The 20944-nt window shown below is 40.7% G+C and overlaps 1 protein-coding gene across 1 annotated transcript in view; it reads right to left on the bottom strand.

Annotated features, from left to right (window-relative positions):
• The window catches only part of SLC35F1 (solute carrier family 35 member F1), a 217865-nt gene extending 201086 nt beyond the window's left edge, over nucleotides 1–16779 (bottom strand). Inside the window, exon 1 of the mRNA XM_039385518.1 lies at nucleotides 16703–16779. Coding sequence (XP_039241452.1) covers nucleotides 16703–16779 — 77 coding nt within the window. The remainder of the gene's footprint in view (nucleotides 1–16702) is intronic.
• Nucleotides 16780–20944: the final 4165 nt, after the last annotated feature.

Below are 20944 nucleotides of genomic sequence, written 5' to 3'. Positions count from 1 at the left end.
TTACCTTGCAGATGAAAATAAATTACAAATACATTATCATTCCAAGTCAGCAAGACCTTATGAAAGAAAAGACAAGCCAATTCTTTAGACTGAGAACTAGCTGCTTTATGAAGAATAAACTGTACCTCTACTACGAAAAAAAATTAAAAAATAAATATTGATGACTTGAAAAACTTTATTTGAAGACTTCAGGCTTGACCTAAGGGCTGTTCTTACTGTATTATAGCCAGGGCAATGCAAAGGTACAAAGATGACTCTACTGCAGAGAAAAGAAGCTAAATTGTATCTCCATTGAATAATGGCTTTTGTCTCTCTCATTTTTACACACACTGCATTTCTCTAGCTCTTTTCATACAAATAAGACTAAAAAGGCAAGAGGAAAAAATAAAATATGGGATATACAATAAATTGCCATAATTGCAAGATAGAAGATGTATAAACCTGCACCTCAGCAAAATCTATTGCTTCTCCTTCTCACCACAGCCTTTGACAGAAAGTTGATGTGCATTTGAAGTATGTATCGATTAAACATTTTGGCAGTAAAAGGAAAAGTCAAACCAAAGGAAACACTATTGGAACACATGCTGAAATATGATTTTCACCTCTGGTTAGAAGTAACACAAGAGGTTCAAAGCCAACTTGTATCTGTATAAATCAGCTTTGCATTGTGATTCATGCAACACTTTAGTGTGTATTTAGGGGAGGAAATCCAATTATTTCTATCAGATATTCCGTAAAACACAATTTAAGACAGTTCTGAGATTAAAGAAGCTGAAGTCTTTTCATATGCTATTGACAGGTGGTGTTTTGGTTTTGGTTTGGGTTTTTTTAACGTATGGGAAAACCCTTCAGACATCAAGGTACCCAGGCAGCTGGAAAGGCAAGCATTCTTCTAACCTGGATTGTGTAACAGTTGGTTAAACCTATTTCTAACACTAACCTCCAAGATAAAATGCAAATACAACATCTCTGATTACTTACGATTGTTAAAGAAACCTATAATTTTAGATTTTGGTAGTTTATTGGCTTGGAGTCCTGGCCAGAATCTAGCATCAGTCATTATTTTGAGATGCATCCTGTTACCTTTAAGCTACATTCAGCAATATTAACTTGCTTTCATTTTCCTTCCTACGTTTACAGAGAAAATGTGATTGTTGTGTATGTGTGAGCACTCTTAAGAGAACTTTAGTGAAGTTCTACAGTGAAGTTCTAGATGTATAGAGAGACCTGCCTCCAGAAACCTTTCCATCAAATCCATACATTACAAACAATAAAATCTTGAGTAACCCCACTTCACCTCAGTGATTAAAAATACAATCAGTCTTTCTCTACATGACAGAGGAACACAGGCTGGGAGACAGCTGTAGCTGCTGCTGGTGGCCTCTGAATAATCCTAAACGGACAGGGATTATATTTATCATCCAGATAAATGAAAAAAATATTTATTTCTCTCAACTGCAGCGATAGAAGCCACAACCTTTAGAAGCAGAACGTGTAGTTTAGAATACCTCCGTGGGCATTTAACTAAAGTTATGGGAAATCTGCAAGAGGGACTGATTGTTCCTTGGGTTTTGTTTAGAAATTATCTTCTTAAAACAGCTTGGTTTTGGGAAATCAAAGAGACACTTGTAGAAGTATGAGAGCAATAAGATATGACAAACTCATTAATTAAAAGGAGAGAAGAGTGAAAGCAAGCATGAAGATAACAAGGTGATCAAGAAGCATGCTAGAAAGGACCAGAGAACCTAGAGAGAGATAGAGAGCCAGGCACAGAGGTAGAACAAGAATACACAGAGAGTAGGTCAACACCAGGAGTTCACAAGACAGCAAAAAGTACAACATTTGAAAGAAAATCAGAGACTGAACATGATGACCCATATAATCTTCACCCTACTGCCGAGCAGGGAGGAACCCCAGGAAAGGTTCTCCTCACCGATCACTAAATAATCTTTTCTCTCAGCAGGTGGGTTTCTCTCTGACAAAATAAGAGCCTAAGGGATGGATCCAGTCTTATTTATTAACACCCTGACAATGGGACATGCAGCATTTCCAGTTTGTTCTGGCTGGACCCTGGGCACAGAATCACTTCTTCCTACACTGCAGTCATCACTGAAAGCGGAAATCACATTTCACCTGATTCAAACCCCTCTGAAGCGAAGGAAAAGGTTGCTGCTACAAATTACAGTGAATGTATGTATCAAAAAGCACAAGGAAAACAAGATATTGGCTCAGACTCGGCCTTGGGCTACTATCCGGGTGATGGGACCTGCACCCCTCCACAGCTGCCTGCCCCACAGCACTGGTTGCACTGCCTCTGCAAGTCTCTTCAGGTGCTCCTGAAGCTCAGAGCACTTTAAACTCTTACCTTGCACAAAAAATAAAACATATATACTTTGAATTCATCTTGCTTTGAAAGGGAACTGCAGGGCATTTTATAATTAGCTACTAACCCAGGGAGCCAATGCTGCTGTATATCTAGACAAACAGATACTTTTATAATATGGCCAACTATTTGGGAAAAGTATCAACTAGAATAAATCACTGTTTCCCATTGGTGCAGGCTGATTATCTTGATGCCCCAGGACTTGCAGCAGCCTGAAGACCTGCACTAGCTACAGACCAAGCAAACTCAGTGCCCAGCAGCCTTAATGCTAAGTAACAGCATTTAGCATTACTTCAGCCACAGCAAAGCATGGCTTTGGAGAACTCACTGGACAAAAAAGTAGTGGAATGATACTGGATAGGTAGAGAAATATCCAGTTGATAAAAGTTTCTAACAATACTGTATTTATTACTGACAACTATTGCAATATGGCAAATGCTTCCTGCACACGTGATCCTTGCTTACAAAGCTCAAAGTCTATCTTCTCTTATGCAAAACAAAAAAAAAAAAAAAATCGGAAGAAACAATGAGGGGAAGGCAATTGTTCTTTCAGATTTCAACTAGTTTTGACATGGTCATCTATTGCATTTCAATAGCATCAAAGACAGTAAATCACTTCTACTACAAAAAAATCCACAAATATATACTTTCAGGTATATAATATTTCTTAGAAGTATTATTTGTCTTTTATTCCTCTCTCAGCATGCATACCACTTCACCAGTCTCCCTCCTATTTCCTTTCCCTCTGGAAGAGAACACTTCCTGCCTTGCCATAGAAAATATGAAACCTTTGGAACAGAAAAGCTCATTTTTCCACTTCATCAGATGCTGCTGCTGTTCAAACTCATCTCAAGAAATACTGCCTGTGTTAGTGGTCTGCACACTATCTTATTTTCCCATGCCAAGAAATCAGCTAATAATGCCAGAGACAGAATTTCTTCCTGCTTCTGTTGAGTTCACGTGAAAGTCAGCTGGAAACTAGCACGATGGTTGTTGTGTAAAATCACGTAGAAAGAAGAAAAAAAAGGGTGATGCCAACTTCAGTAAAAAGAATCTCTGTTCTCCTATGTAGCCCTTCGAGATCTCGGGAAAAAAAAAAGGCAAAAAAAGCAGCTGTAGGAAAGTTATTTTAAATTGCAAGCACAAATCAGATTCAGAATCCAATATAACCCATAGCCCATCTGTGTCTAACATCAGAGGCTCTGGCCACTCTGTTATTTTACTACTTTTGCTAGGGATGCTGCCACAGCAGTTTCACACGTTCTCACCCACTGGTTTGCTCTGTCACTACCAGTGCAGGCCTGCTCATATCACAGCATCAACCTCTGGCTCCCACTATAGGTACTCTGGCACTGAGGGCTCTGTTGAGCAGTGTTTGAGGTGGGGTTTTTTTTGCAGGAATTGGACCCCCAACACCAGCACTGAAGCCTGGCAGCACATGACTCCCAAAATTTGACCCAGATGTTGATTCACAAGAGCCAAAACCAAAAGACAGAAAGAGCAGAGGGGAAGTTCAAAGCCACATCTGGCTGCCACCTGGACAGATGAGCCTGGAGAAGGCACTCCAAAAGACGTGCATATGGAGCGCAGATAGAAGCAGCAACCAGTTTGGTCTTGTAAAACCTCCTCTGGCAAATGCTGATCCCCAGAATGATACAATGGATTATTTAGGCTTGCTTTGTGATCTTTACAGTACCCAAAACTTGTATGCAGGTACACAGGACATGTTTAGTCAGGCACTGAATGCATCCAGGTGTCTATAGTTCACTAGTTATTTCCTTCAGAGAAATGTCTTTATAAGAAATGACAAATTCCTTTTCAGTAAGCTTTACATCATATGATCTGTATTCAGCTGACAACAACCAACAAGTGGTCTGAGTTACAGTTCCCCTTCTTGGGGAAGGGGAAAAAAAAATCACAACTTTTTACTTAGAATACTTCAACAATGCAGAAACTTGTCTGATCTGTTATGCCTCTTTCCTCAAAACACACAACAAGGACCCCCTATCAGAGAAGTAGCCAAACCAAGGGAATGTTCCAAAGTTGTCAGTAGCAGCATGGCTCTCTTAAGACTAAATAGTATTCAATTTTGATAAAGATAGAAGCTGCTGATTTAAATATTCTGGTGGGTAACAACCAAATTTTATAGGACCACTGTGGAAATTTTTAAATGAGGTTTTAAACCTGCTCACTAAATTTCATGTTTGATTTTTTATCATTGTTGTTTTTGTGGCTGGTTGGTTTTTGGTTTTATTTTGAAATAAAGAAAAAAAAGAAAATCCTCACCTTGAATATGAATATTGTGTGCAGTTTTGGTCACCACAATAGAAGAGAGATTAAGCTCTTAGAGAGGAGGACAACAAAGATGGTGAAGGGCCTTGAGGGGAAACCATATGAGAGGTGTCTGAGGTCATTGGTCTGTTCAGCCTGGAGAAGGGGAGATTGAGGGGAGACCTTACTACAGTCTACAATTTCCTCAGGAGGGGGAGAGGAGAAGCAGACACTGATCTCTTCTCTGTGGTGACCAGCAACAGGACCTGAGGGAATGGCCTGAAGTTGTGTCAGGGGAGGTTTAGGTTGGACATTAGAAAAAGCATCTTCACCCAGAGGGTGGTTGGGCACTGGAACAGGCTCCCCAGGGAAGTGGTCACAGCACCAAGCCTGACAGAGTTCAAGAAGCATTTGGATGATACTCTCAGGCACATGGTGTGACTCTTGGGGATGGTCATGTGCAGGGCCAGGAGCTGGACTCATTGATCCTTGTGGGTCCCTTCCAACTGCATGTTCTGTGATTTGTAAAACTGGAAAACTTGTACTGGGACATAAGAAAAGTCCACAGAGCTCAAGATTTCTCAAGATCTAAAAGGAGCATCATTGCCAACCCATAGCTCAGGTTTTGCACAGACGGTCTCAAAAGTTTTTTCTTTAACTATCAACATTTGCAGCCACTACAGTGTCAGAGAGCAGGAGAACCCACCTTCTCTCTACTGACTGGCAGAATTAATTTGATTAACTTATCGATTTATGTTTTATATTCTTCAGAGATTGCGCATGTTCTTTTTTTCTTGTAGGGACATTAAATTATTAGAAAAATCTTTTGCTAAGTGTATTTGGCGAGATAACAAACCCTTATTAGAATTAGCTACAATACTGCAGCTAAAGACAAGGGAGATCTTTCCTTTCTCAGATTTATAGTTTTACAATTGCATATGTCAATTAAGATTTAACCAAGATTTAGCGGGCAGTAGCTGAGGGTAATTACTGCAAAGTCGTTGAGGTAAAGATACGTGCCTTAGTTATCTAGAAGCTGAGTTAATTTTATCTAGACATTTTGTACAGCATCTATGTTCTTTATGCAACTTTGTTGCTTATTTGCAAGATACTAGACTACGATGGAGGATGGTACTTCCACGTTATGGGAAATTTTATCATATTTGTTATTAAAAACCCCCACTTTTTATTTATCTGTGGGAAATCTTAATGTATTTTCCTTTTTGGACTCTCATACTGTCATTTATGGTATCACAATTCCAAGTTAGATTTCCCAAATTCAGTCTAGTTCCTGAAGAAAGAAGCATATTTACAGACCTCTGAAACTCTTGGTAGGAGACATATTTCTGAGGCTTTGAGGCAATACTTGCAAAAACACATTATTTTAAAGGCTTGATCCTTAAAAGTGCCCCATGCTCTTCCTGACCTAAATGGCATTTGAGAATATGAAACATTTCCTCAGAAGATGATTGTATTTCAATGGTTAGATGCTAGGCATCTATCTAATAACACATATTGATATTCATGTGATGGTATCAAAAAGTGAAGATATATGAATACAATATTGACAACAATGACAATTTGGGATATAGTATCTGTGGGTTAGGATAGGCTATCAGTGCTCCCAATGGCAACAATTACTTTAACAGTGAAAGGCAAAAGCAAGCAGATGACACTTCCCTCGTGCTCAGTTGGGTGGCTCCATGGTAGAGATACATTATTTAAGTACAAAATAGATCTGTGTGTTACTAGATACACACTTAAGTCTGGCATGTTGCCAGACATCAGCTGGATTGTAGGACATCTCACTGTGATTTGTTTTTTTGGATGTGTGACTCTTGGCCAAATTGGAGCAAGTTTTCATTATAAAAGTAGATGGAGTCGCTCAGCCTCCACACCAGCGGAGTGCTGGTGTCTCACTGAAAGCTCTAAAGGGCTCTGCAGTTACAAGACTACCATTAAAGCTACAAGAATTATTAAATGAGATAAGTCTAGTACTCACTGCTGCTTCTCCATAACACAGACACTCACCTGAACTTACCCAAAATTGATAGAAATTAAATCTGAAGGAACACATTACCTGTTAGCAACAAGGATTAGGTCTGACAGCTTTCCACAACATTCATTCATCAACGTGAATGTTGCAGAACTGCCTTAGTGTTACTCATCATTGGAAAGATCCTCATCTGTCTCTAAGTATGAGGTAAAACATGGGATTATTTTTGCAATCTTACTGCTCTGAACAGTTGCATTAGCTGTAAAACAGCCCAGTATTACCACACAGCAAGGCAGCATGAAATATAGTAGAAGTATAGGGGCTCAAAGAAGGAAATCAAGGGGTATTTAAAACACCATTTAGTTGATTTACCTATGGCATGAAGCACTGTCATTTAAAAATTTCTCTTGGAGATGTCTCTTCTCCAAATAAATGTCTGCATTGGAAGAGATTTTTTACTAAAAGGCTTCTAAATGCTGTCATTAAAAACAACACATTAAAATCAATTAAAAGGTTTTATAAAAACATCCATCTTCTCTCTCATTTCCTATGCTCTTGCCAGCATCATTGCACCCTTTCATACTCCTGCTAAAGCCAACAGTGTTTTTCCGCAATTCAAATAGCACAGAAGAAACGATATTCTAGCTATTACAACAAAACCGTGTTCTAGGTACTACTCAAACATTCCCAGATAGGGCTAGGGGTATGTGCATGTGTGCATGTGTGTGCTTTCATTTAACTTTAGAGCTCTCTTGTATAACATACATTTACCTTGTGTTTGTGTTGGGGAGGAAGTGGATTGAGTCTCATCAGGTAGCATTTGTCAAGGATTTTTGATTCCCTCATAAAGACAAAGAAAGCAGGCTATTACTATTAACTTAAGACTGGAATGCATCCCACCTAACTTAAGCCATCAAAAACTACCTGTCAGGTCACTTCTCACTCTTCCACGAAGAAAAGGGAAAGGCACATATATTTATTAAACATGTACCCAAACTCAGAGCTTAGACTAAATAAATTTAAAACAGAAAATTCACACTTGCAATTTGTCAATGAATTTTTTTTACTTTTTAGCACTTTCCAGCTTCCAGGAATAACTCATGCTCCCGCTTGTGGCAGGTCTGCTTCAGATAGCTTAGCTTGCTTATATGATAAACACAATATTTACATCAAGAAGAAAGGGCTATCAACTGATTGCTGCACCGTGGTTGGCATTTTGAGATAGCCAAAAAGAATGGACTTTACCTTCATCTTATTCCTTCTTCACTTTTTTTTATTTTGGCTAACCTTTGGGGAACTGAAGTTTTCTTCCTCTCTTCCAGCATGAAGATGTATACTTTAAGCTGCAGTTCTACACAACAATAAAAATATGGCTACAAAGAAAACCTCTCAAGCCTCTCTCCATCAGCACTGGGAGGCTGACGGTCAAAAGCATCATGCATTGAGGCCATTTAACAGCACAAAAAAAAAAAAAAAGGAAAAAAGAAAAGGGAGGAAAAAAGAAAAGGTGCAAGCTCTGCATTATTTTTCTGCTTAGCACATGAAAAAGAAGCAACCAGAGAATTCTCAAAAAGCAAAATTTAAAATTCATTTTAAATTGCAAACTAATTTAACAGTTCCACTTGTAAATCTCAGAAATTCATCATGTGTTGAGAGTTTGTGTGGTAATTTGAAAGACATGCCATTCTCCATTCATAGCCAAGCAGTTGGATTATCTGCTTTAGATGAAAAATTCCACTCATTCACAGCCTTGGAGAGTAACTGGGGCTTCCATAAGAAACAATAATTAGAGTGGGGAGACTGAGACTTCAAGCCAGTGCTACTCTGCTAATTTAGTCGAATTTCACCCATTTGTTTTAGATGCAATATCTGCTCTCAGGCTGGTAGGCAAAGAAATACATACCTCACACCCAGTTCATTTATTGTTTGGCTATTAGGACATTGCCATTGTTTCACATTTGTGGGGGGGAGGGAAACCAAACAAGCAACACACTACTTTCTGTCCGGTGTTTTCTTTTATCTTTCAAAGCAGCTACAAAATACTGCTTCGCTTCCTCATGCAGCAGGTCTTTGCTACATTTCTGCTTCCAAATGCTCACAATCCTATGAAAAAGTCCTCAGGACCCCTGAGTTCACGTAGTATTTTGTGACAATACCTTATTTTAACACAAGATATTTAAAAGCTCAGAGCGGGTCCCAAGAGGCAATTTCCCAGCAGCTTAGATTAAGCAACAGAGGGCCAGGGCGGCAGAATTTGGCGGCAGCCAGGCTGTTGCAGAAGCCTGGATGCACTTACACAAAAGCATCATCATTCTTTCAGGCTCGAGTTTTATCAATGAACTGAGTGGATTCCAGGCGCTGTTCCCCCGTTGCCTAGCGGAGGGACACTCACTGAGGCTTTAATCACAGTTTAGGTGCCACAAAGGAGGGAACCAGAAGACCACGCTGCACAAAGCAGCCCAGCAGCACATCAAAGATGGGGGAGCTACAACAGTGCCCCGTCTCCTGTACGCGGTCACACCCGGCAACAGCCGCCAAGGACAGTGCTGCTCTGCTCACGGGAAACCCCTGGGGGGGTAGGCCAGCCATGGTCTGGGACGATGCTCTAATCCCCATCACTGCTCAGAGGGCAAGGGCATGGGGGACTCTGCTTCAACCCCACTGCTCAGGGTCTTGTACCTGCCCGTGCACAGGAACGATGCCTGTGCAAAACATACCCTGCACCAAGAGAAACAGAAAATAGTAATCTATAGTGACATTTAGACCTGAGATAGAAATCCTCCATCCCTTTCTTTATTAACTCTGACATTTTGGTTTTGACAAAAAGCTAAAAAAAAAAAAAAAAAAAAAAAAAAAAAATCACAGATATTAGAGAGACAAAGGATGTTTTAGATCATCTGTGCCTCCCTTTTCCTCCCCATCATCAGAGAACAATCTCCTCTACGTGGGTTTGGAAGGGCTTTCTGTGATTTAGTTTGGATGGTATCTCTTCTTCTGTGAAAGATCAGTCTACATTCAAATGGGTATTACCATCAAGCCCTGTTCTTTATTTTACCCAGCTTTTGTATCTATCCTATTAGTTCTAATTATGTCTTTTTTGAGATATCTCAAATGCCTTCTGCTACAGCACAGGAAAGTAAGACTTTCAGGTTTTGTCCCTTAAAAATAAAAATGAGTAGGACACACAGGTTAGTTGGTACATGTTCTTTCACATCTTTCAGTGTTCCTACCCCAAAATAAATATAACCTCTTTTCTAAGAGCATATTGCAAGACAACACAGAGTTAGGAACTTTGCAGAAAAGATAATATCACAAAAGCTTCTTGTAAAGGCAGGAAGAAGAAAAGCTAAATAAAAAATAGCGAGCTTTTGGGGGATAAATCTATCTTTGACATACTGGAGGGCAGAGATCTCTTTCAATGCATTTTGAGGCTAATTTTTATCCTAAATCAGCAAAATTCAACTCAAAATATTGGAAAGTAATATTTTATTTAGGAAGTTAATAAAACTTATGCTAAGCATATTACTATAGCCCATGATGAACAAAGAGGTTTTATGTTGAAGCTAGTTTTCATGAGTATGCCATGTCACTGTACACAGATACCAAAACACTTGAGAATTACGTTCTGGTTTTTTACCATCTTCAGACACCACATAAGATGTGATTGTTGATTCTTCCTACCTCTGTAGTGCCAAACTCTACAAGTTTCACAACAAAACACACATTTTTCCATAATGCTCCACATTGATCTTTATTTTCTATATGCTGAAGTTAATCTTTTTCAAATATTTAAGACTGAAATTTCAGGTTCATTAACTGCAGTGAACATTAGTTTGTCAATTATTGTCTCTTTGTCCAAATAACAGTCTGCTGCAGATTTCTGTACCCTGAAATCTGAATCCCAGTCTTATTTATCTGGGTTTATGAATGCATATATTAGTCTATCATATCAAGGCCAGACCACTGCATTTATAGATAGCTATTTGACTCTGACAAGGGAGAAATTTGTGTTCCATCTCTTAGGCGGTAAATATACCAGTGCCCCAGAGACATGGAACTGAGACATAGAACAGACATTTCCACAAGTTAAGGAGGATGTGGATGTGCTGCAAAGGATGTGATCTGCAAAGTAGGCAAAAAATGTACTTGCAGGCATGTCTGGATCTGAAGCTGGACAAAAACCTTCTGTCCAGGTTTGTTATTACCTTACCAGCTCAACTTTAAAATGTAAAAACTCTAGAAATACTATGTTCATAGAAAAATTAACTCTCAATTTTACCTCCTTTAAAAGGGTACAGTCTATTTAAAACTATATCAGAGACCATTCTTATTGTGGCAAGTGATTCCAATGGTACAAAAATTGAAGAAAGGTAGTGTAGCTGTCAGCAGAATGGCTTTTCCCAGTTTTGGGGTTGAAGCATGTGCATTTATGTGGTCAGTTAAAGCAATGAATATTTCAGATGCAATCCTAGAATACCTACCCATCTGAGCTCGGTATTAATTTAAAAAGTCATAACAGTCAAGGGATAATTGCATATAATCAGGGAATGCAAGCAAACAAGGAGGTAGCTTATTTACAGAGACTATTCTGTTGGCAAGAGAGAAAGCATTACCAAAATTAAACTAATAGAGAACTTGATGCCAATATTATACATAATTCAACAGTGTCCCAATTACACTGCCCTTTTATGTTTTCTTGAGCTTTCAGCAAGAGATGGAAGAGACTCTTCTATATCTGTGTCATGGTTTTCTAGCCTCTAACTCTCCTTGCCAGTCTGTGTTTACAATACAAATTAGAAGCATCGATAAATATCTTTTCAGTTTTTTTCATTAAACAGTCCAAGTCTCCTGATATAGGGCTGTTTTTTGCATCCAAGGGGGAAAATCCGAAGCAAACCTGGGAAATGCCTTGCTCAAGAGGCAGGGACTGCATGTCAGAACATGGGTTAAAACTGAAGAAGCTTTGTTCTGTGTTCATACCACTACCTTGTAATTATCCCACTACAGCATTAATCTTGCCAGCTACAAATAACAGATTTCAGTATATCCTTGCTAAGTTAAAACTGCTCTTCACTAGAGGAGATACTGTGCCTCACATGGTTTCCTCTGCAGCTGGAAGATCCACAGCCCTGAGCGCACGATACCGGAACAGCAGCAGTGCAAAGCCCTGCTCGAGGCTGCTGCCACAAAGACATCATTTACAACCCAATGGTTGCCACATTGAACAATTTCAATCGCAAAACCCAACTCTTAATGTAAGTTTGTATTTAATTTTAATTAGACATGTTGCTTTTGTAAGACATTCTATACAAATTAAAGCCATGGGAAAACAGACCAAGCTCACTTCTGCTCCTCTGAGCCCCTTCAAGCCTGCATGTTTAAGTAGGGCTGAATAACTCCATGAGAGCCCAGAGAAGTCAGGGGAAATGATACAGGCTAGTGACTCCTCCCAGCAGGCACCAAAAAGCCACTGTGCTATTTCAGTCTCAGAACACTGAACTACTTTTCCCGAGAGACCTGAGCATCTGACCCTTGCCTAAGAATATCTTATTCTGTGGGGAAGGGTAAGAAGAAGAGGCAGCCAAGCCGGGGACAAGAAAGAAGGGAAAGCTGAAGGTGAGGGGGTGAAGGGAACAGCAGCCACATAGGGAGCAGGGGAAAAGGGACAATAACTAGTGCTTCACAAAATCAAGGAATTAAAAGGACAAAAATAAAATAAAATTGTTTCCCAGGGCAGGTGGAACGGGCACAATGCTGCAGGGCTCAGTACAAAAGCCAGCCCATGAGAGCAGAGCAGGGCCATGACTGGTGGCAGTGACACAAATGGCAGCAGCAGCTTCCACCATGCACCGCAGTGGCTCCTGACAGATGACTAGTGGCCCTGAGGTGGCAGGAACCCAGGGGTTTTAGTAGTGAAAACTCAGGGTAGTATCAAACAAGAGCTAGTTTCTTGCATTGCCAGCAGATGTAAAGAAACTGTTATATCTTATTCGGCTGGGCTTCAAGATACTGTAACTGGAGAGCAGTCTCAGCTTTCTGCAAGTGCGGTAGGCTATCTCCGCCCAGCCTCCATCAGCCTCCCGTACAATCCCACTGGGACCTGGGGGAGTGTCACTTAAGAAAAGCCCGGAGAACCTGTCTCACCATTTTCACAGAGGGGAGTCCTGGCACTACAGTGGATGAAGAAGGACGAAAAGAAGTTTTCAGGACTTCTGTAAAATACAGGATGATGGCTAAATACAATGCAGTGCACAACAACCAGAACCTGTGTAATCCACTGACATATTCAAGGCAAGCACTGCTTACATACGCAGGGCTGCCTGAAGCAAAAATACCATCGTTGTATTACATCACATTAAAGGGGGGAAAAGAACCCAAACACATTGTATTGGAAAAAAAAAATACTGGCTTCAACACAGTTTCATGGGAAAAACAGTGCAAGAGGCTACAGTTTGGTAGTTCTGGCAGTAGCACGGGTGTGGGCATACTGAAGTTCAAATCTTTGTTTTTCTGAATCATCAGAATCATCCTGGATGCAGAACTTCTAAAAGTACAGCAGGAACTGAAACCTGCTCTATCTCACCTCCACTGCAAGCCTTCATTCTGGATGTCAAGAGGGGGTTCTGACTGTCAAAGGCAAGACAAGGCCAGAGGATGTTAACCTCTCAGACTACTACTTCCAGGGCTAGAAGTAAGGAGAACAGGTACTCTCGAAGACACCACCTGCCTCGGGGCTTTTCACTATTCTCTGCTGACCAGGAAGAACACCGACCTGAGAAAGGGATTTTCACAGGCACTGTGAAAAGGAAGGAAGGGAGGAGACTGCTTTTTATTTAACTGGTTTTTGTTTCACACAGGAAAGCTGATCCTGGAGGATACAAACTAAATAAACACGACCTTAGCCTGCAGGCCTTGAACAGCAATGCTAGACACTTTCAGTTTAAAACTCTTTGATAAGGGATAGAGGCAATGGCTGCAGAGACATACACTGTGGGTTGGGTCCATTCATTTCGATTACTTGTCCTGAAGCTGCCCCGGTTTGCCCAATTCTGGAAGATTACAGTGATATGCAAAATGAAACAGAACTATTTCTTTAGCCACGGTTTAATTATCAATAGTAGTACCCAATGCTCGTGGTGTACTGAAATTCCAAAAATACAGTAAGCCAGTATTTTGCACCTATGGTCATGTAAATGGTATATTCCTGTCTCTGTGACCAACACGACTAAACTAAACACCTAAAACTAGGATATATTGCATGCACTGAGTGCACACAGCTATTAACACTTTGATAATCAAAGTTACCTAATCTATTTTAGCATATTTGACTCTGATCTGACATACCAAAGAATGCCAACATCTTACCCACTATCTCCAGTAAAAGTAATTGTAAGTTTCCACAGACATATGTTGCATATACAAATGTGTATGTATCAAGGTGACATTGATTTAAAAAAAAAAGAGAGACTGAATCATAGTTCTCATTTTGTTTAAGGTTAAGAGAGAATATTGTGCATTTGATAACTTATCCCTTTAAACTTTTTTCCCTTCATGGAGTTTGGTTCTAGTGGTTTGGTTTTGTTGGTTTTTTTTTTCCTTGAGAAGCAACATTAAAGGTAACAGAGACTTTAATGCCTTCAAGGAAGAAAAAAACCTTCTCAAACTCCTGGACAGGTTTTTCCAACTATTTTAATAACGTATTGAGGAAATTAAGACTGCCTTTCCAATGAATGGGGCTCTAATCTACAGGAAGACTTTTAAGAAGTATTTGCATTCACTACTCTTCAGGTTTCTGGACTAATGACATGGGAAACATCTCCTATTTCTCTCGCATTATCTATGCAAACAGGCAAATGCAGAATTAGTCTTGCTCTGCTTGATATAGCAGAGAGTAATTCCCTGTTGTTCTTTTTTTAAGACACAAAGAAAAGCCAAAGACATACATAATAATTGCCCAGTGCAAACCTTCCAGCAAAAAAAAAAAAAAATAGCCATGCACACCTCTTGAAGACTATACTTCTTATACCTCCCATGTATGCACAATCTGCTGGTCACATGAAGACTACATGCACAGAGCTGGACACAGCACAATCCTGTCTATTTTGCAAATGTTCTTCACAAAAGTTCTCTGTGTCTCATCAAGCCCAGGAAAGTGAAAGCCAGTCCAACAGCATATACCAAGTTATTCTGCCTTTTTTTACAAGTAGGAAGAAAAAAACCTCTCCATCTCTTCTTCTGGGGTAAAATCAGATAAAGGTGCCTCCGGAGCAGCTTTAACTAGTCTTCCAGGCAATTTACAGGGATCTGTAGTCGACACCAACCCTTAAAAGCCGCGATTAATTGTCATGGCAACCAGGGCATCACATTACACGCACTTGGGCTGGGATACAGGGACATCAGTGTGCCCTCTTACCCACACACGAATCTCAAAAGGGTAACGGGCTCCTCGAGGGGCTTCATTGTTTGGACGCAGTTAATCCTCTATAATAGACCCTCTTAACTAGGCATGGGGGACTCTCCCCGTACTCCCCCTTCCTTTATAGGAAGTCTTGAAACCATGGTGCTGCTGTGGCTGCAGAGGGAAACTGCATTTAGGGGGAGAAGGAGGAAGGGGGAAACGGCAGATAGGAAAACAAAACTGTGAGTACTGTGTATTTTGATTCCAGGTAGGAATTCATCCTAAGAGCTGATGTACCACTTTTTCCTGCACTGATCATATATTTTCTTCGCCATAAGTCTTTCATACAAAACCGATTCCCCACCTCTTTCAGTACATCACCATCACTGAGTTTATAAAAACAGCCAGTGTGGTTATACCATAACCACACCCGCAAGCTAGTTCATTGGCAATCTCTGCCTACATGAATCAGAGCAGAGCCATTAGTAAACACTAAAGCAGCACAGAAACAGGTCCTTCCCTCCATGATAATTCATTTCTATGCCACAGAAGCATACTGAGACAGACAGGCAGAATGAGATGGAGATTTTTGTTGTGTTGCATTTCTCCACTCGCAACAATTGGGATTCAAACACTGGCAGAATTTACCTGAAAGCTTCTTCCCTAGCTTCCTGGTCATTCATTTTGGGATCAAAACACAAACTGCTGTATATTGCCCTCTAGTAAAGTTGCTGCTTTTGGTAGGAGTTTTTGGTGTGGGTTTGTTTTTTTTTTCCCCAGAGGGAAGGGGTGTTCGGGAGGGGGGTTGAGGAGAGGTGTATTGTTATTTTGTTTTCTTTTAAAATAAACAGATACTCCTACTAACAGACCCATTCCCAGTCTGAACATGGTCACCCCACTAGCCCATGCAATGTGTGGGACTATTTCTGTGTTTTTTTAGGGTTTTTGTTAACCAATTAGATACCAACCTGGATTGTATTTATTTACAAGATCTTAAAACTTTAGCTGAGAGTAGGATTGTGGCAACATTAATGGTTTAAGCTTCCTAAAACAAGACTGGTCCCAGTATCTGTACATCTGACTGTACAGTACCCCAAGGAAGAGAGGGGAACCTTGAACCAGAGAAATTCCTGCATTAAAGCATAAGCCAAAAAGCAAGTATCACAAATGTCCCATGACCAAACAAGCTTTCACAAAAAAATACTGATGTTAACACCCAGACCTATAAACAATGACACATTCAGTTCATACAGACAAAATTACAACCCTCTGACCCAAGTCACAAAAGTACAGTGTCCTAAAACTACGTTTCAGGGATTGGAAAGTGGTAATCTGCTCATAAAACTAATTTTCCAAGAAATTTAAGCATAATCTCATATTTGCTAAAAGCTGGATGAAGCACACTGTCCCCTTCCCTTTTTTTTAATTTTTTTTTTCTTGTTAAGAGAAAGTCACAACCTATAGAAGCTTTGGGCCCTGATCTGGAATTTCTATTATCACTTCCATCTTTTTTCAATAGAATCACAATGAAGAATGGAACAATGGGAGATGGTCTCTGTCTGGATTTATTAATCCTTTATTTCTCTCCTGGCACAGTTCACAGCCATACCCTTTTATGCTTATTATCTTCTACAACACCTATGTTCCTCCTTACCTCTGCCTATGGTTTTGGTGCTCCAAATACAACAGCTTTACCTGCTGCTGGAGAGATGTTGTTGTGAAGCGATACATCGGAACTGTGCAGCACCTCTCCACAGCAGTACTGCAAGTGAAAATGTAACAGCTAGGAGGATACAGAATTGATTTGGGAAGCAGGACTAACAGAAAAATGCTTCCAGAAAAGTGTCTATGTCAGTGCAATCTCTTGATCATTCCCGAGGTGATCAAATTGGTGGATATTTTGCTCTTAAGAAATTATTTTGGCAACTGAAACTATAGGATCGCAGATAAGAGGACTCCCTCAAAGGCACAGCTTTTGGGAAAGCAAGTGCATGGCTGCTGGCTCTAGAAAGAAAGGGACCAAGGAATACCAGTAAGCTTCCAAGGTCACATCAGCCAAATAAAAACAGCTCATCATCATGGCTAGGCTTTGCAAATGAAGATTTGGGAAAGGCTCTATCCACATTTATTACAAGCACGCTGGTGACTAATAAGGCCAATACAAGATAGACATGTCCGACTACAAAAGGCACAGCAGAAAGACTCCTTGGATGTATTCACCATGTAACAAATACGAGAATACTATAATACATCACATGCCATCACAGAAAGGGAGACAAACCAGTTCAGTGGCCACTGACTTGCCTATTTTTCTAATCAACTGCAGAAAAGAAGTTACTGCACGTGTTGGTAGAGAGGCAGAAGTGAGTCACAAATCCCACAGGAGCAATGCTGCACACTAGATAGAATGATTTTAGACCCGCTGAACATACATCTTTCTTCTAGTTACTATGAAAAACCTCTATCAGGGATAAGGGAAACACAGAGCATGCTTATACAAAGGTTTTTCATAAATGCCCATCCTCACTGAACTCAGGCCTGCCTAAAAATAAGTGAATTTAATGTGTAACACAGAAGACTATTGTCAATTTAGGGCTGCATTACTCCTCCAGCAGCACACAGCAAGTACACGCAGGTCTAACAGCACAAATGCTTCCACTAGCTTTATTCAGACCCGTGCTAACCCATGCCTGGCCACCTTTCTCTCTGGGTATAATCATATCACTTCACCCCATCTGAGGGAGGAATTGGCTACAGCTGATTGTTTAACAGCTGTCAATACTCAACAGGTCTCACATGTGTTCATCACCACTCTTCTCAGGAACATGAGCACTAGGGTTTGTAACACTGGAGAAGGCAGGACAGCATGGGCAGGAGGAAGCTAAGGACTTTGGCAACAAGCCAGACATGGTATTATAATACAGATGAAAAACAAAAGCTTGAGACCACAGAAAGATTTACTTTCTCTTCCTTCTTTCCAGTTTCTTTTACCTCCAAACCCTGTTTTCCCCACCTCCTCTGCCCTTGCTCCTCCCCGTTCCCTGCTCACAGCCTCCTTTCTTTCATCAGTCCAGGCATTTGTCCAATCGAAAGTTAACTAAAAACCCAGCTACAACAGCAACCCTTTTCAGCCAGGTTAATTATCTGTGATTTTAGTGAGCTGACTGTGAGATGTGACAGAAACCAGATTCGTCTTAGCAAAAGCAGAAGGAGCAATTTGGCCAGGAGCACGGAGGGGACAGAAGTGAGATCTCCTTTTGGCAGTTCACGAAACTGATTTGAGAACAAACTCATTACTCAGCCTTAGCTCATGTCTATCTTACCCAGCTCTGTGAAATGACTGAGAGGTTGAATCTTCACATCAGGTAACTCATGACCCTCTCCTAAACAATTTCTAGGCATCAAGGAAGGAGTGGTGGATTTGGAAATGGTTTCTTCCCTCCACCACTGCTTAATTATTTTTTTTAACAGTCTCCTATTAAACCAAATCAATATGTGTGTATGCACGTGCATCGTTCATATGGTGCACATATTCACGTCATAAGTAGCCCAAGGAATAGTGTCCAGATGCAAATCTCAGAAATTATTACAGGCTTATCTCTAGCATATCCTCAGCTCCTCCCTTTTTTTGTTAGCAGAGTTTCACACAACATGATGAGCTTCAGCCAGGATCAGCTCTTCACCAAATGATCTATCTATGCTGCCATACACATCTCCAGTAAAGTCAGCAAAACTTGTCTTTGGAGTCAGCTAAAAAGTTTAGCTCACTAACACACTTTCAAACCTCTGTGACGGCAACATCTTCTGTGTCTGGGTAACATGATTTGTGGGATCATCTCCAGTGTCAGGAGAGTTTCAGCAGCCCCAGACTTGTTTTCTCTCCAGACTTTCGTTCTCATCCCTGCACCAGCCTCTCCACTGCGTTAGTCTATATGTTTATAACCACACGATAAAATACACTAGAGAAAATATGCATCTGGAAATACAAACCAACAACAGAAACTTTTTCCCATTTTTTTCCCATCTGAATCAAACCATCAACCCGTTTCTCCATGCCACTCTGCAAACAGATCCACTGGCACAATAAAGGGGGGAGAAGCTGGGGATAGAGTCAAGAATAGAAATGAGAAGTTAGGATTAGAGCAAGGATCTCTTCTACCACCTGCCAGAGCCTCATTCTGCAGTGCCAGCTTCATCTGACATCAGTTGCAGTGCCAGGTCACTTCAGGTGCTCTTGGGAAATCTCCCTTTGTATTCTGACAGGAGGTACCACAGGAAAGTTAGATGCCTGTGAAAGTTAGATGTCTCTCCCTCATCTCCTGAAGCCTACATGTACTACACATTACTTATTTTATTTCTTGGCAAAGTTTGCCCATAAAGTTTCAAAGAAGCACTACAGTAATTATAGACCAGATGCTTCTGAGTACTATGCTGTATTTTATAGCAGTGTATAGCATTTTACAAGCATTAACTAATGAACAACTCTTCTAGATAGTTAAGTTTAATTATCCTCATTTTACAGGTGCTGAACCAGACCCAAGGAGGTTGAGAGATTTGCAGAGGGCCAAAAAACCAATTGGTGTCCAATCTTGGACTGTAAATCAGGAGCTACTGTATGTAACTTCTCCCCGAGTTCTTTAGAATACAGTATTTCCTCTCATCTGTTGCTGCAATACAGCTGAGAACAAAACAGGCAAAAGCCCACCCCTCCCTGCCCTGCCCTGCAACAGGTTGGTTGAGCTGCATTTTGTCCATCAGCTCTGCTGCAACTTTTAGTCAAGCACAGTCAGGATAACACAAATCATCAGGCTCTGACTTTGGTCCCAAAGCCCACGAATGGATCAGGTAGCCAGTATTCATAGGGCATCTCCCCATTTTTCTAACTCTGATAATATGCATATGATGGTTCTGAGGGTGATTTTTTCCCTCAGTTTCCCTTTGTGACCTGACTGGTCTTTTTGTGCATGCTGTATTTTGTTTATCAGGCTTGAGCTTTTAATACCCGGTAACTACAGCGATGAAAATGTGGCAGCTACAGCAGCAACAGTTAAGGCCAAAAAGTGGTGAGATAAGCAGTATACTCAGTGGACACAGTAACTTTTATTGGAAAAAAAGACGGGCTGTATGGAGAAGAGTTAGTTATATAGAGTTTCACCTTACAGACCACTGGATGAAACATTATCTCTGTGTGTATGCAGCTGCTGGAGATTTCTCCACATAAACATCTGGTGATCTGCTTTGGATGGGCTGATCAACCAGTCTCAGCGATTCTCTTCCCAAGACTTACAGAACATTTCTGGTCCATCTAGAGGAAGAAAGGACATTATCCCCAAGCACCACTGGTGCTGTGATTGGAACAGAAATGCCAGTGCCAGAACTGCCTGAAAACTTGTCTCTCCCTACCATCAATGCTGTCTACCAGTCTTGAACTGGCAGCATGGGCAGAGGTGATCATATAGCTTTCTCTCTCCATGCTTGTTCTGGCCCCCACCTCCCTCACTTCTGACCACAAGCTTTCAACAGCTCCTGTCTAATGCCCAAGCTCTGGAAGCAAGTGAACAAGTTATCCACATATCCCACATCAGTTATCCATTTCAGCGGGTCTTTGCTACTGCTTCTCAGTCAAAGAGAGCTGTTTCTGAAAGATAAATGCACACATGGCTGCTGCTCAAAGGAAAAACAGGCTACATTTGGCAGGCAACTTAGTTGCAAGTTACATTAGCACCTTTGTTCCCTATCCTGCTTCGGGCCTGTCACACAGAACAGAAGCCAAAAAGCATCTTAAAGATTAGGTCTGGTCTCAGAGCCCTCATCTTGCAAGCACCTAAATTGCTGACTAGTTGCAGCGACCAGAGTATGATCATGACTAATTTCATGCTTGATGCACGGCATTTTG

Source organism: Pipra filicauda, unplaced genomic scaffold (assembly GCF_003945595.2).
Source record: "Pipra filicauda isolate LSUMZ 115617 unplaced genomic scaffold, ASM394559v2 scaffold418_size605597_pilon, whole genome shotgun sequence".
Classification (NCBI taxonomy): Eukaryota; Metazoa; Chordata; class Aves; order Passeriformes; family Pipridae; genus Pipra; species Pipra filicauda.
This window is presented reverse-complemented; position numbering and strand designations above follow the sequence as displayed.